Genomic DNA, 14,670 nt, shown 5'->3' with positions numbered 1-14,670 from the left:
ACGTTCATCCTATCTTGAAGCCAAGTTTAGCCCATATTAGATTGAATCTATGAGCCATCAGTTTAGAGTTCTTGAAAACAATAAAACTTGGATTGTTTTTCTTTCCTTAGGGAAAAAGACTATATGATGTAGATGAGTATATAAAGTTAAGACTAGAATTGATGGATTACTTGAAACTTGAAAGGTATAAAGCTATTAGTTGCTAAAAGGTATATTCAAAATATGGCATAGACTGTGAGGAAACCTTTGCTCCTATTGCTATAATGACATCAGTTAGGACCCTGATGGTCGTTGCCGCCATCAACTAATGGTCCATATATCAAATGGATGTCAAAAATGCTTTTTTGAATGGTTACTTAAATGATGAGGTGTACATGGATTCACCACCTGGGCTTGATATACCTGAAGGTAAAGTTTTTCATCTTAGAAAAACACTATGTGGCTTGAAACAAGCTCCAAAAACATGGTTTGATAGATTTAGCAATGTGATGTTTAAACAAAGTTTTATTATGATTTTGTTAAAAATACTACTATAGGAATAATCGTGTTGCTTTTATATGTAGATGACATGATTATTACAGGTAACGATGTCAAGGAAATTATGCAGGTAAAACATTGTCTAAAGAATGAATTTGAAATGATTGATTTGGGTAATCTAACATATGTTCTTGGTATTGAAGTAGCTTGTAACAACCTGACCCACTCTCGGGCTCGGGCTCTTGGTTCAGTGGATCCCAACCCGCCCCCTAGCAGTTTCGGCTCCAACCTCAAAAAGGCTCGGAACCAGGACAATCATCTCATCAATGACCCCCCTTTATAAGCCCTTGAAGATCTTTCACAATCTTCAATATGAGACTAAATTTCTAGGGTGTTACAATCCACCCCCCTTAAGGCACACGCGTCCGCGCGTGTGGGACCCTAGGTCTGAGTGTTGAAACTGTTCTGATACCACCGTAACAACCCGACCCACTCCCCGGCTCGGGCCCCTGGTTCGGCGGATCCCAACCCGCCCCCTAGCAGTTTCGGCTTCAACCTCAAAAAGGCTAGGAATAAGGACAATCATGTCATTAATGACCCCCTTTATAAGCCATTGAAGATCCCTCACAAACTTCAATACGAGACTACATTTCTAGGGTGTTACATAGCTTATAGTAGAAGAAGGTATTTACTTTTCCAAATGAAGTTTGCCAGTAATAATCAACAGGTATGGAATCAGAGATGACAAGGTGGTTGATACTCCTGAAGCTTTAAAAGTAAAGATAAAGATTGATGATGGAGAAATTTTAGAGAATCCTATATCTTTTCGTCAATGGTTGGAGCTCTCACATATCTATCCATCACAAGGCCCGACATAGCTCATGCTGTACATGTAATAATCAATTTCAACAAAGACTTACTTCTGTACACATGGGAGCTGCATTGAGGATTATTAGATGTGTCAAGCACACTATAACTAAGGGAATTTTTCTATCATCTTCATCAAATTTTTATATGATTGCCTATACTGATGCTGATTGTGGTGGAGATCGTAATAATAGGCATTCTATCATTAGTTTTTATGTTTTTCTCGATGACTTTCTTATCTCTTGGAGGTGCAAAAAGCAAAATAAAATCTCTCTATCTTCAACCAAAGCAAAGTATCGTGCTGTGACTACCACCACCATGAAGATTGTATGGTTAAGGAGTTTATTTAAAGACATTGGAATTGACTTGACTGAAGCCACTAAGCTGTGCTGTGACAATAAAACCGCCATCTACATTGCTAGCAGACATACTTTTCATGAAAGGATAAAACATATTGAAATGGATTGTCACCATGTGAGAGAAGAATATCTTAGACGAACAATTGACATATTTTTCGTTCATTTAGAATGTCAACTTGGAGATTTCTTCATTAAAGCACTTGCTTGAACAAGATTTCAGTTTCTTCTTGGCAAACTTTCGGTGATCACACCGTAAGTTTGGGAGGGGATGTTAGAATTTAAGGATTAACTTTAATGTAAGTATGCCTATATGCTTTTATATGTCTTGTCATATATCTTAAACTCCTAATAGTTTGATGTATGATTTGTATGTATAAATATATGTATGTATGCACAGGCTTTTATGTATTTATTTTCTTTTTATTTTTCTTGTATTTTCTGTATGTCTTTTTATATTTCTTTTTTGATCAAGGGAACTAGCTGTTGGCTGCTCCCAACGGCTAGATTTCCTTTGGAGCTGCCCAACAGCTAGCTCCCTTTCTCCTTCTTCCTTACTTTCATAAATAAGGGAATTGGGTCCCTTGTTTTGTATAGGCTTTAAGGCCTGTTTTTGTACTTTATTTGAGATTAATTATTTCACATCTAGCTTGAGGTTTCTCCTTGTATGATTTCTTGGAGTGGCTGGTACCTTTAAAAGCGTGTCTTGAAGTGTTTCTATTTTCAAGTTGAGGCCTGGTTTACATTACCATGATAATGACTTATATTTTAATGACCTTAAAATAATGATCTATTTTCACTCAGGTCGACTTGGCTAAACGTGACCAAGTCCAAATTTGGACAAAAATAGAAACATCACTTCTTTGTCCATGTGCAAGCCATATTTTTTTGTGCAGCTTTGTCAAACCAGGGTGTGGCACCCAATAGAAGTGCCCATTAGACATAGGACATGGCCAATAGTGTCTTTTATTGGAGGACAAAAGGCACCCTGCCATTGTGGTGCAAAAGATTTGAATGAAGATATGCAAACGAGATGAATAAAGAATCATACTAAAAAATGGTATATGGGGGATGAAAGAACTGATCTAGATCTGATTCTAGAACTACATGTGTTGTCTAAAAGTGTCATAGTCTTTAACCATGGGTCACTTGGCCTTCAATGCCCAAAACCTCCGTCTTGTTTTCCATTTGTAAAAAGATTGGCTGTTTGATTTTCCATCTCAATAGATTTGGCTTCCAACTTTGACTCTCTATCATTGTCTTGATGAAATGATGATCGATCTCAACATTCTTTGCATCATCCATGTTTGGACCATAGTCGCAAAAAATGTGTTTCATCGAAAAAAAACCCATTTTATACTTCAAAAATAGGTCAGCCATATAAAACTGCAAAACACCCATCTTTTTTGAAAAAATGAAAAAAACTCCAAAAACCACAACTTTTTTCATGTTTTTAGCGTTTTTTTTTTCACATTATCTATTACTGCATTTTTTGGATTTTATTATTAATATTTTTATTTTTCAATTTTTTTAAAACTTGCTGAGATTTTGCCCGAATTTTCTCACGAAAGACAACTTCCCTATATTATATTTGAGAAAAACCTGTCTGTTTAAAACCTGTAAACAATATCTGTGACCATGGTTTGGACATTTGGAGATCTTAATTGCATTCCTAGTATCATAAGAGCAATATTTTTCGAAAGCTTTTTCCAAATTTATTACATTATATTAATCCATAATCTAAAAAATTTGGTGATATTTTCAAAATATTGGTATGAAAAAACCAAAAGCTAGTGCAACAGAAAGATCAGACAATATCTTTATATTTCAAAAATATCACCCATTGAAAGTATCGCCATGTCTTCATGGGCTTTTCAAAAAATCATTTTTAATGTCTTAAACTTTTTTGTGTTTCTTTTAATATTTTTAATAACTATTTTGAATTCTTATTGATATTTTTGTACGAAAATTAGTAGAAAACTGAGAACATTATCCGGATCAACTTGCAAATTATTTGATTTCAGGGTTAATCATGTATTTGATTAATTGCTCATATTTTGTCCTTCCTTTGGGACATTTTTTATATTTAATTAGCTGTGGGTTGACAACCAGATAAGGATTTGAAAGTTTATTTCCTAACTGGTGTTCAAACTTCAATGTCAGGGCTCTTATATCCTCCCAACAAATTTTGAAGAAGTTGCTATTGGCGTATTGAAGGTGTTGAATAGCTTGGCTGTCATTGATATGATGGCTCTACAAACTATGCTTGTAAGTTTCTTGCTTTCTAATTGATAAGGCTCTTGATGTTTTTTGTCAAACCCCATTTTGGCTGTCTTGTTCTTCTGTAACTGTATAATGCTCAAGGTCTTCAGAAAAGCAAAAGAAATTTGATCACCTTCAACTTTTACAGGCTCGCCCTGATCTGCAAATGGAGTTTTTCCACCTCATGAGCTTCTTTCTTTCTTATTGTACCAGCAAGTGGAAATCTGCCACTGATCAGGCAATCATTTTCTTCTGTGATATTTTGCCATTGTCTTAGTCATTTGGAGTTGAATTGAGTTTTTCTATAACTGGAACTGTTTTTTTCTTTCTTCGAGTTGGATTTTTATGTTTGTGATTTTTCTTTGAGGAAAAAGTATTGTTAAACTGATAAATGTGAGGAGAAATGATATCTGGTGCTTTAGAGCACAAATTCACACTGGGAAAAGGTTAAGTGCATCTGGATGTTAGCATATCTAGAAGTGGACATGATTCTTAGGATGAACCGACTCTAATTCCAAACCTTCAAAAAAGTAGCTGCATCCGGATTGACATGACTCAGGCGCAGCAATGAACAATTTTTGCCCCTCTTTTGGGTTATAATCGTTGACAGAAACATAGTTTGTTAATTGTTAATTATCAATTCTGTTGTTTGTTGACGGTATATAAGAAACACCAGAATTAATAATTAGCAATTACAAACATGATTCTAGCAATGATTATAAAGATTCTAGAAAACTAAACACATATTCATTCTTTGTATTCTTAAATATATTACTGAACAAATAAATAAACAAAAAATACAAAATACGAGTCTCCCGTGTGCACCTGAACCTCTGTCCAGCCATTTCAACATGGGTGCAGCACTCTTCCAGGCATGTCCATGTGATGTGGCCTTGAGCTGATTTATTAAAATTGAGCCTGGTCCAAATCTGATAGGCAGGTGATGATGATTACCCAATGCGATGCTATGTGGTCTACCTTCCTTGAGCCAAGGTCTATGGAAGCTCGCTGGTCTGTTCCCAATCATTGTTGTACAAATCACACATAAATCTGAATGCCTCTGGTTTTGGCTTGACTAGTAAAGTTGTCTTCTAATCCTTTTGGCATGTGCGATTTATCCAAATTAGGTCTAATCTAATAAGAGCAGGTGATGGTGATTACTCAATGGGCTGCTATGGAGCCTAACATGCTTCAAATCAAGATCTAGGGCAAGCCTAAAGAGCTGGTCTGGGAAAGCCTAAAGATCTGGTCTGCTCCCAATTGTTGTATGATTGGGTCATTCATGAAATCTGAATGCCTCTGGTTTGCCTTGATAAATAAAGTCTACTCATTAGCCTTTTGGGTTGGTAGTTCCTAACACTTAAATGAGTACCATGTCTACCTATTGCTGCATTCTTTTGCGTTCAGGGCAAGGTTACAACTAGAGTTCTTGGTCTTGGGTTTAAATAACACATTCAAAATGGTTGCCACACCTGACCTGAGTTGGGTATAGGAACAAACAAATTGCTTTCTCTTTCATTGGACCACTGATTAAATCATGGCTTGTTAATTGATATTTGCTGGTTTTATTGTTTGCAAACAATTTTATTGTCAATTTTATTTTTTGTAGACAGTTATATATATATATATATATGTGTGTGTGTGTGTGTGTGTGTGTAGCACACCTGTGTAACATAGTTTCTATTGGAGATTTTTGTCTCGGGGATTTTCAGGAAAACTGTTTTTCTTGGGAAAATCTCAGTTACTCAAAAATATGAAAATAGTAGTTATATATTAATTTTCTTATTGATATATTGTTCAAGACTCGAAAATTTCAATTGTTGTTGTCTCATTTCAGTAGCATCTCCTTATAAATATGACTATAATAGTCACTAAAGAAGAATATGATAGAAAAAGACACTAAGGCCACTTGAAAATATATCAATCTTATTGAATGAATGCCAAATGGCTGTATAAAACAGCATACTTTGTACAAGAGGCAGCCCAAGAATATATACAAGCAATAAGAGTGAAGGAGAGAAGGAAGAGAGGGCTGTTCTAGCCGTTGGAGGTTCCAACGGCTCATAAAGGAGCCGTTGGAACTCCCAACGGCTAGAACAAAGGGGAAACAAAAAACAAAGAAAAAGAAAAAGAAAAATAAAAGCAAAGGAAAAATAAAAGAAAAGAAAAAGAAAAGAAAAAATAAATGAAAGAATAAAATACATAAAAAGAAAAATAAAATGTAAAAAATGTAGAACCTAACCTAGCTATGATGTCAACAAAATATCTTATTTCCTAACACCCCCCCTTAAACTTACGATGCTAACACTGAAAGTTTATCTAAAAGAAAGTTGAAGCTGGGAGAACATAGAGGATTCGTGAAGAAATTAGCCAGCTGGAACTCAGAGGAGACATATGGAAGTTTGATGGTCTTCTTCAAAAATTCTTCACGAACATAGTGACAATCCATCTCTATATGCTTTGTTCGTTCATGAAATGTTTGATTATTGACAATGTAGATAGAACTCTTGTTGTCGTAGCACAAATCAGTAGGTTTTTCTATTATTGTTCCCATATCAAGAAGCACTTGACGAAGCCAGACAATTTTCATAGTTGTAGAAGCCATGGCTCGATATTCAGCTTCAGTAGAGGATAAAGAGACTTTCTGTTGTTTTTTGCACTTCTATGAGATGAGTGATTCCCCTAAAAAAACATAAAAACCAGTAGTTGAGTGTCTATCATTTGGATCTCCTCCCCAATCAACATCAGTATAAGTAATCAAGTTTAAGGGAGAGGAGGAAGACATAAATACTCCCTTATTTATTGTTCCCTTAATGTATCTAATGATACGAAGAACAGCTCCCATATAAACCGTTGATGGAGCATGTTGAAATTGACTCATAGTATGAACTGCATGAGCACTGTCAGGCCGAGTGATGCTAAGATACATTAAGGAACCCACAAACTATTGGTAAGGAGTGAGATTGATAAGTGAAACTTCATCAATCTTCATTTTGTTTCCTACTGCTTCAGGAGTTTCTGTCACCTTATCATCTATTATGCCTGATTTAGCAATGATCTCTGCAGCAAACTTAGTTTGTGACAAAAAATATCCTCTAGTGGAATATGCAACCTCAATACCCAAGAAATACGTTAGAAAACCTAAATCTTTCATTTCAAAAGCTTTTTGTAACAATTTCTTACATTCTCTAATACCTTCCTTATCACTACCTGTAATGATCATGTCGTCAACATACAGTAGGAGGATTATGATACCTACATTAGTGTTCTTAACAAACAGGGCAGTGTCAGTTAAACATGAATGAAATCTATAATCAGAAATAATGAAGTAAAAACGGTCAAACCAAGCTTTAGGAGCTTGTTTGAGGCCATAAAGAGCCTTCTTAAGTCTATGAACCTTTCTTTGAGGAACTGACAACCCTGGTGGTACTTCCACTCAATATATTTGGAGGTTTCATTAAAAGTAGAAGGTTCAAAGTGAGAGTGAGTGACATTAATTCTAGCTCTATGAGTTGGGGTGAAAGTTTCATATGACACAAACCTATTGGGTTGTCTTACATTTCTAGTAGATCTTCTAATGTTTTCTTCACTTTGTGGAGTTGGTTGGAGATCAATAGTCTCATGATGTTCTCCTTCATCAACATCTTGTTACCGGTTTCTTCTATGATATGTGATTATATCCTTGGCTACTCCATTATCATTATCATCAGTATAAATAAAAAGGAATAATCATTATTGTGTTGTGATTCTCCACAAGTTTTGAATCCATTTTCATCTTCCTAAAATTTTACATTTCTTGAAACTATGATCTTGTCTTTGACTGGATCATAATATTTGTAGCCTTTTTGTGTTTCAGAATAACCAATGAAAAGACACTCAATACCCTTTTAACTTAGTTTATCAACCTTGTCATTAAGAACAAAACATTTGCAACAAAAAACGAAGCCTTTTGAAATCAGGTTCATATTTGAATACTTTTTCAAAAAGGGTTGTATTATTTAAAGCTTTTGAAGGCATTCTATTTATGAGATATACAGAGGCTAGGGCTGTTTCGGCCCAAAAGTTTTTAGGTACATTTTTTGCAATAAGAAGAGTTCTAGTTGTTTCAATTATGTGCCTATGTTTTCTTTCAGAAAGTCTATTTTGTTGAGGTATTCTTGGACAAAATTTTTGATGGACTATTCCATATTTCTCTAAATATCTTTTGAACTCATTTGAAATGTATTCGCCTCCAGAATCAGTTCTTAGGATTTTTAATTTAGCATTAAACTGTGTTTGTACTAAGTTGTGAAAATTGTTGAACATGTCAAAAACCTCAGATTTGTATCTTAAGAAATATATCCAACAATATCTAGTAAAATCATCAACAAATATCACATAATACGATAGCCCTCCTTTTGACATGATAGGAGAGGGTCCCCACACATCGGAATGAACAAGTTCAAAGGGAAAAGAGAAAAAGAAGCTTCTTTGTCCAAAAGATAAGGATTTTATTTTTCCATGTATACAATCATTACATTTGAAATTCTCAATACAAACGTCCTTGGTAGGACTCATCATAGACAATTTTCTAATGTTTGGATGACCTAATCTTTGATGCCAAACATTGATATCCACATTTTTCACATAGTGACAAAACTTTTTTTGGGGATGCATAAATTGTCCATGTACTAAAGATCCCCTTTTCTAAAACCTTCCCCAATCAATCTCCCAGTTTGGTGATCCTGCACCAAACATTTATTTGATGAGAAAACGATGTCAAAACCAAGATCTGAAATTTGAGATACAGAAAGTAAGTTAAGATTAAGTCTAGGAACATAACTAACTTTTGGAACAAAGAACTTTTGTTTTCCAAATTCTTTTTCAAAATCCCCGATCCCCTTAACGTTCAAAGATGTTCCATCGGCAGTAACTACATTAGATTCTTTTCTTGCTTGTTCAAAATTGGTCAAAGATGATATATTTGGTGTCATGAAAATATGCACCGGAGTCTAAAGGCCAATGAAACATACTGGGAGTGTTGGAGGTAGATGCCATTGTTGCTAGTGCTCCGGGATTCGACTCTTTGATCATAGGTTGAAGCACCGACATGATTTGATTCAACATTGTGGAGATTGAAGAAAGATCACATCCTTCATTTGCAACATTTGCAACCTTCCTTTGGTCAAATTGTCTATTGTTGTATTGCCCACCATGTGAATATGAAGTTCCACTTCCACGGTTGTGTTGTCCTCATTGAGGATATGAAGCTCCTCCTTTGAAAAGATTTCCTCCATAGTTTCGTGGTTGTCCTTCATTGTTATTCAACTTTGGACAATTAGGTCTAATGTGACCCGGTTGATGACAAAAGTGACAAAGAACCTTAAATTCCCCTCTATTTTAGTTTTTAAAGTGAGGAGGTTTAAAATATTTGATGTTGTTCCTGGGTCTAGAGGCGGCTAAAACTTTTTCTTCTTCTTGTTTGAAAATAAGAACACTATCTAATTCTTTGGATAATTTCATTCTAGTTTCTTCACCGCTTCACTTCGTAAGAAGTTCATGAATGGGTGGAGGAGAGACTAAAGAAAGTAGGGTTGACCTAATTTGTTCAAATTCGGGTCGTAGACCTTGAAGAAATTGAAAAAACCTAACTTCATCGACTTCTTCTCTTCTAATCTCATGACATTTACAATCCAATCTTAGTTTGAGAGTAAGTTGATCCAACTCATTCTAAACACTAGAGATTTTCATAAAATAATCTCTAACGTTATTCTCACCTTGCTTGACACTTTGGGCTTTTTGAATCAAGAGATATTTACGGGTCATATCTTTTTGGGTAAACATTCCATTGAGATATTTTCAAATTTCACTTGCTCTTTCATAATACATGAGATTTTGGGCAATTGGGCAATTTTAGGTTCTATACTTCCGTAAATCCATTCTTTAATTCTGGAGTTTTTGCCTCCCAATCATCTAATTTTTTATAGTATTCATCCATGGCATTTTGTTTCTCATCTTCATTCAAGTCTTTCTCAACTCCATTTTCAATTTTGGTCAACTTGAGAGAAGGAGGGATAGACGTACCTCTTATGAAACCCCATAAATATTTCCCTTTGATATGCATCTCCAAGCATTTTGCCCATAGAGTGTAGTTGGTTCCATCAAGCTTGTACGGAGCATGATAACTTCCTCCTTTGATCGAGACTTTGGAGTCCTCCATAAGAGCAAGATTTTAAGTAACAATCTCCAAGAAAAACAAAGAGGAAGTCCTTCTAGAAATTTCACCAAACAGTTGGTGAGCAGCAATAGGAAGGTCTTCAAGAAATGACGATCAGCAACAATGGCCTCGTCTGAAATTTTTCTTCAACAGTCCAGTAGCATAAACAACAAAAAACAGCTTCTAAAAGCTCTCCAACATGCAGCCCAATGACTCTGATACCATATAAATGTGACTATAATAGTCATTAAAGAAGAATATGATAGAAAAAGGCACTAAGGCCACTTGAAAATATATCAATCTTATTGAATGAATGCCAAATGGCTGTATAAAACAGCATACATTGTACAAGAGGCAGCCCAAGAATATATACAAGCAATAAGAGTGAAGGAGAGAAGGAAGAGAGGGCTGTTCTAGCCGTTGGAGGTTCCACTCCCAACGGCTAGAACAAAGGGGAAACACAAACAAAGAAAAAGAAAAAGAAAAATAAAAGAAAAGAAAAAATAAAAGAAAAGAAAAAATAAAAGAAAAGAAAAAGAAAAGGAAAAATAAAAGAAAGAATAAAATACATAAAAAGAAAAATAAAATGTAAAAAATGTAGAACCTAACCTATCTATGATATCAACAAGATATCTTATTTCCTAACACTCCTTACCTCTTGCATTTGAGGAGCCATATGGCAGATAGTCCGATAAACTAGTCATGTAAGTTCCTATCCTCTTATTTGAAATGTAAATGCCTTTACTTAAAATTTCTGAGGCATACCTCTTGAATTGAATTATGCACTCCCTTGAAATCTTTTGTTAAAGTGTTGTACCTATATATATATATATTGGGTACTAATTTTCTGTACTTTTTCATGCTTTCTGTGTTTTATTATTTTTGTGTATTTTTTCTGGTTTTTGGTTGGCTGAGGAACTAGCTGTTGGAGGACCTCCAAATCAGCCTTTTGTCTTCTCCTTCTTATATCTAACTCTTGGACAAATTGCTCCCTCATCAATCTATATACATATATATATATATATATATATACACACATATATATACACATATACATATACGTATATGGACACACATACGCATGCATGAACACTCTAAGCTTATGAGATATTTTGGAAAAAAAAAACAAAATAAAAAAGAAAAAAGGATGACCCCCCACATTATTTGACAGATGAGTGAGGGGGACCCTTCTCTCTGATGTGTTAGAGAGACGGGATTGAGGGAAGCAACCCCCTTTCTCTCTTCTCTCTGTTTGAGAAAAAGAGGGGATGGAACCACCCCCTCCGATCTTGTTGGTCCCTTCCGTCCTCTCTCTCTCTTCTTTTGGTTTCCTCCCGCTATTGCCAAAAGAGTCTTGCCAAATCCCTGCTGGAGTACTGTTGCTGCCTGCCAAATAGATTTTTTTGGTGTTAAGAACGGGGCGGGGGGAGGGGGAAGAGAGAGACAGAGCAGTTGATAGAGGAGTCTTGCCAATGCCTTGCTGGAGTATTGTTGCTGCCTGCTAAATTGCAGACAGAGAGAGAAGGGGGGGTGAAAGAGGGGGGTGGGGGGGGGGGGGGGAGAGAGAGAGAGAGAGAGATTGGTGAAGGTTCAGTGAAGCACTGGAAAGGTGCTTTTTCTTCTCTTATTTTTGAATTTTTTAACATTTGGACCATGGTCTTTAACTTAGTCCTACTTGCCTTGACTTGAGCTGTATGTGGCTAACCCACCCAATTTGTTGATTAATGCCTTTTTGCTGCAGCTGCAACCACATCCATGCTACGTCGACATAGATATAGTGGCCTTTATAAGCATGTCCATGTTGTGTAGTCTATATTGGAAATTTGGATTCGTATAAAATTTAATGTGGGAACCATAGCTACAAATATCACATTTCAAAAATATTATGATATTAACGAAAAAATGAAAGACATGTGAAACTGATAGGATCTGGTTTGGTACTTATTAAGTATTGCATAAAGTTTTTGGTACTTTTTTATGTATTATCTAATTCTGTTTATGTAATATCAAATTTTCAGATTTCATTTTAATATCTAAGGTTATTGTCTTAATGTTTTGTTATGTATTTGTTTTTTTATTTTGTTAATGTATTTTTTTTCTTATAAAATTATGAAGCATAATACATTGTTGTGTTCATTTTAAAATCTTATTTTCGTTATTCATACAATGTATGTATTGCTGTGCTACATATCCAAGGTTTTTGAAGTTGCTCCACACCTGTGTTTGCACTCACACCTGTTCCTGTACCTATGTGACGTAAGAGGTCATGTCATCTCTATGTAAAGTTGATATTCATCTCATATTGAATACCGTCCTGTTTTATACATGTTCGATATTTTTAATCAGTAAATATGATCACCGTCAATCACTTGGCCTTCCCTTAATGTTTCTTTTCTCTTCTTCTCTGTGGTGCAGTCCTGCAGCTAATATTCTATGCTCAAATAACAATTTAGTTTCTTATAACGTTTTCCTATTTTCTTCACATTTTTAATTAGATAGATAGTAAGAAATGCAATGAATCATGACCACATTCCTTTTGGTTATTATGAATTCATAAGAATGTGTTCCTTTTACTGTAAATGGTGCTCTCTGTTTGTGTTAGTGCCTTCTTAGATTTTCTTTTTTTCTTTTGCTTCTTCCAGGTGGGATTGCTTTTGCTTGAAACGCTTCTTCTACTTGGCTACTTTGCACTGTTTCACCCAGGCAATCAAGCAGTTCTGAGATGGGGCAAAAGCCCTACCATCCTTCACAAGGTGAAATTATTGGAATCCTTGAATCGATTTTAGTCCAAATTTACAGTTCCTGGACCCAACAACTTATTGCTCACATTGTATTAAAAGAATTTCGTACAGGATCTTTTGGGCTTCCCAAAGCAAGCATCATAAGAAAATTTACTGGAAATGTCTCAAGATGGTCTGTCAGGATCCTTGTGTATTTTGCAAGCTAACAATCTGCTGTAAATGTGACAGGTTTGCGATCTACCATTTGTCTTTTTCAGCGACCCTGACTTGACACCAGTTTTAGCTGGCACTCTGGTAGCAGCCTGCTATGGTTGTGAGCAGAACAGAGGTGTAGTGCAGCAAGAGCTAAGCATGGACATGCTGCTTTCGGTTCTGAAGTCTTGCAGACAAGGGTCTCTTAATTCTCGATTGGATCATGCATCACTTGAAAACTCATCAATGGATGACACTTCTAATGCAAATCGACCAGCCCTTGAGAGCAGGAGGTTGCAGGCAGACATTCTGGTCAAGCCTAGCCGTTCAAACCAAAAATATTCCAGGGTGGTTTTGGGCAAGGGTGGCTTTTCAGGGGGCAATGGCAGAACAAGCAAGGCAAAACCAACAGGAAATCAAAAGGATTTAAGGGGTGGGAAGGGAGTTGAGGCATCAGCGCTCTTTCTTTTGCACAATAGATTTCCTAGCAGTTTCTTGGACAAGGCTGAGGAATTCTTCTCTTCTGCGCTGAAGGCTAATAATTAGGTTTTGGCCTCTTAAGATTGGGTGGAGGCATGGTAGAAGGCTGTTCTTGGGCCATACAGCATGGGTTGCAGATCTAGCTGACGATGCACTGGTGCCATGCCCAGGCCCTTCAGCAATCCCAGACTCAGGAGGCATGGGAAAGTGGAGGGAGGCTTGGACTCTTTTTTGAGTGGTGAGTCATAATCTTCTGACTCTCCTAAAAACAATTAGGTTTTGCAGAATCAGCTTTCTAACATTTAAGCAACTCAGGTCAATAATCTTTTATAGATGTTTAGCTATCATTCATGGGGCAGTATGATATTCTGTAAATCCATTGATGTGATAGAAGTTTCTGGAGGAACATGAGGCAATGTCTTAGGATTTCCACAAGGTGCAGTATGATTAGGAGGAGACTTACGTGTTTCTATATTTTTTCAAAGAATGTACAAGGAATTTGAGCTATGCGAGTCAGGTGTACACGTGATGAAAAATGAGTTTATTGAGGGGTTGATAATTTATCTTGCACAAGAAAGTTGAAAGGGAAAAGGCATTAATTCTAGCGTAGAGGGCGTCAGGGTGTCAAGTGTACATGCTTGTAAGCTATCGATTAATTTGAAGTGTAGATAACCGTCATCATCGATTCCTGTTTCACATTTATACCCGTATATACTTTTGTTTGAACTCTTTCGCCTCTAGGGCATGTTTAAGAACATGTGCCTAACAATATGATCCCTTATCCTTTAGTAATGCACTATAAAAGGTGTCAAATACAACCTCTACAATGGAAAGCAAAATAAAACCAATTTAAAATGAAAGTGACGGCATTTGTGTCAGTAGTTCTTGAATTTAGGCGGCCAGTACTGTGCAAATATTTTTAATATTCGATTTATCCAAAAGGCACAATTCACTGTACATCACTGTGTACAAACAATAGAAAATACTAAGCAGCTCATTAGTTACTCACCGCAATGGTAAACCTCTGGTAGAACCAGAACATTCGTTGCTCTTTCATATCCCAAGAAATCCCAAGAAACGATATTTAATTGAGCTGTAG

The 14,670-nt window shown here is 36.0% G+C and overlaps 1 protein-coding gene across 4 annotated transcripts in view; it reads left to right on the top strand.

The window, feature by feature from the left end:
* Positions 1–14,297, top strand: part of LOC116257263 (uncharacterized) — a 39,494-nt gene extending 25,197 nt beyond the window's left edge. For 2 of the 4 annotated variants that reach the window (XM_050078653.1, XM_031633878.2), the window contains exons 6-9: positions 3,864–3,968; positions 4,111–4,200; positions 12,801–12,911; positions 13,128–14,297. In XM_050078653.1, the coding sequence (XP_049934610.1) occupies positions 3,864–3,968; positions 4,111–4,200; positions 12,801–12,911; positions 13,128–13,637 (816 nt within the window). In that variant the 3' untranslated portion in view covers positions 13,638–14,297. The remainder of the gene's footprint in view (positions 1–3,863; positions 3,969–4,110; positions 4,201–12,800; positions 12,912–13,127) is intronic. The other 2 variants (XM_050078652.1, XM_050078654.1) reach the window with 2 other exon arrangements.
* The last annotated feature ends 373 nt before the right edge of the window (positions 14,298–14,670 follow it).

This window comes from Nymphaea colorata, chromosome 7 (assembly GCF_008831285.2).
Source record: "Nymphaea colorata isolate Beijing-Zhang1983 chromosome 7, ASM883128v2, whole genome shotgun sequence".
NCBI classification, from domain to species: Eukaryota; Viridiplantae; Streptophyta; class Magnoliopsida; order Nymphaeales; family Nymphaeaceae; genus Nymphaea; species Nymphaea colorata.
This window is presented reverse-complemented; position numbering and strand designations above follow the sequence as displayed.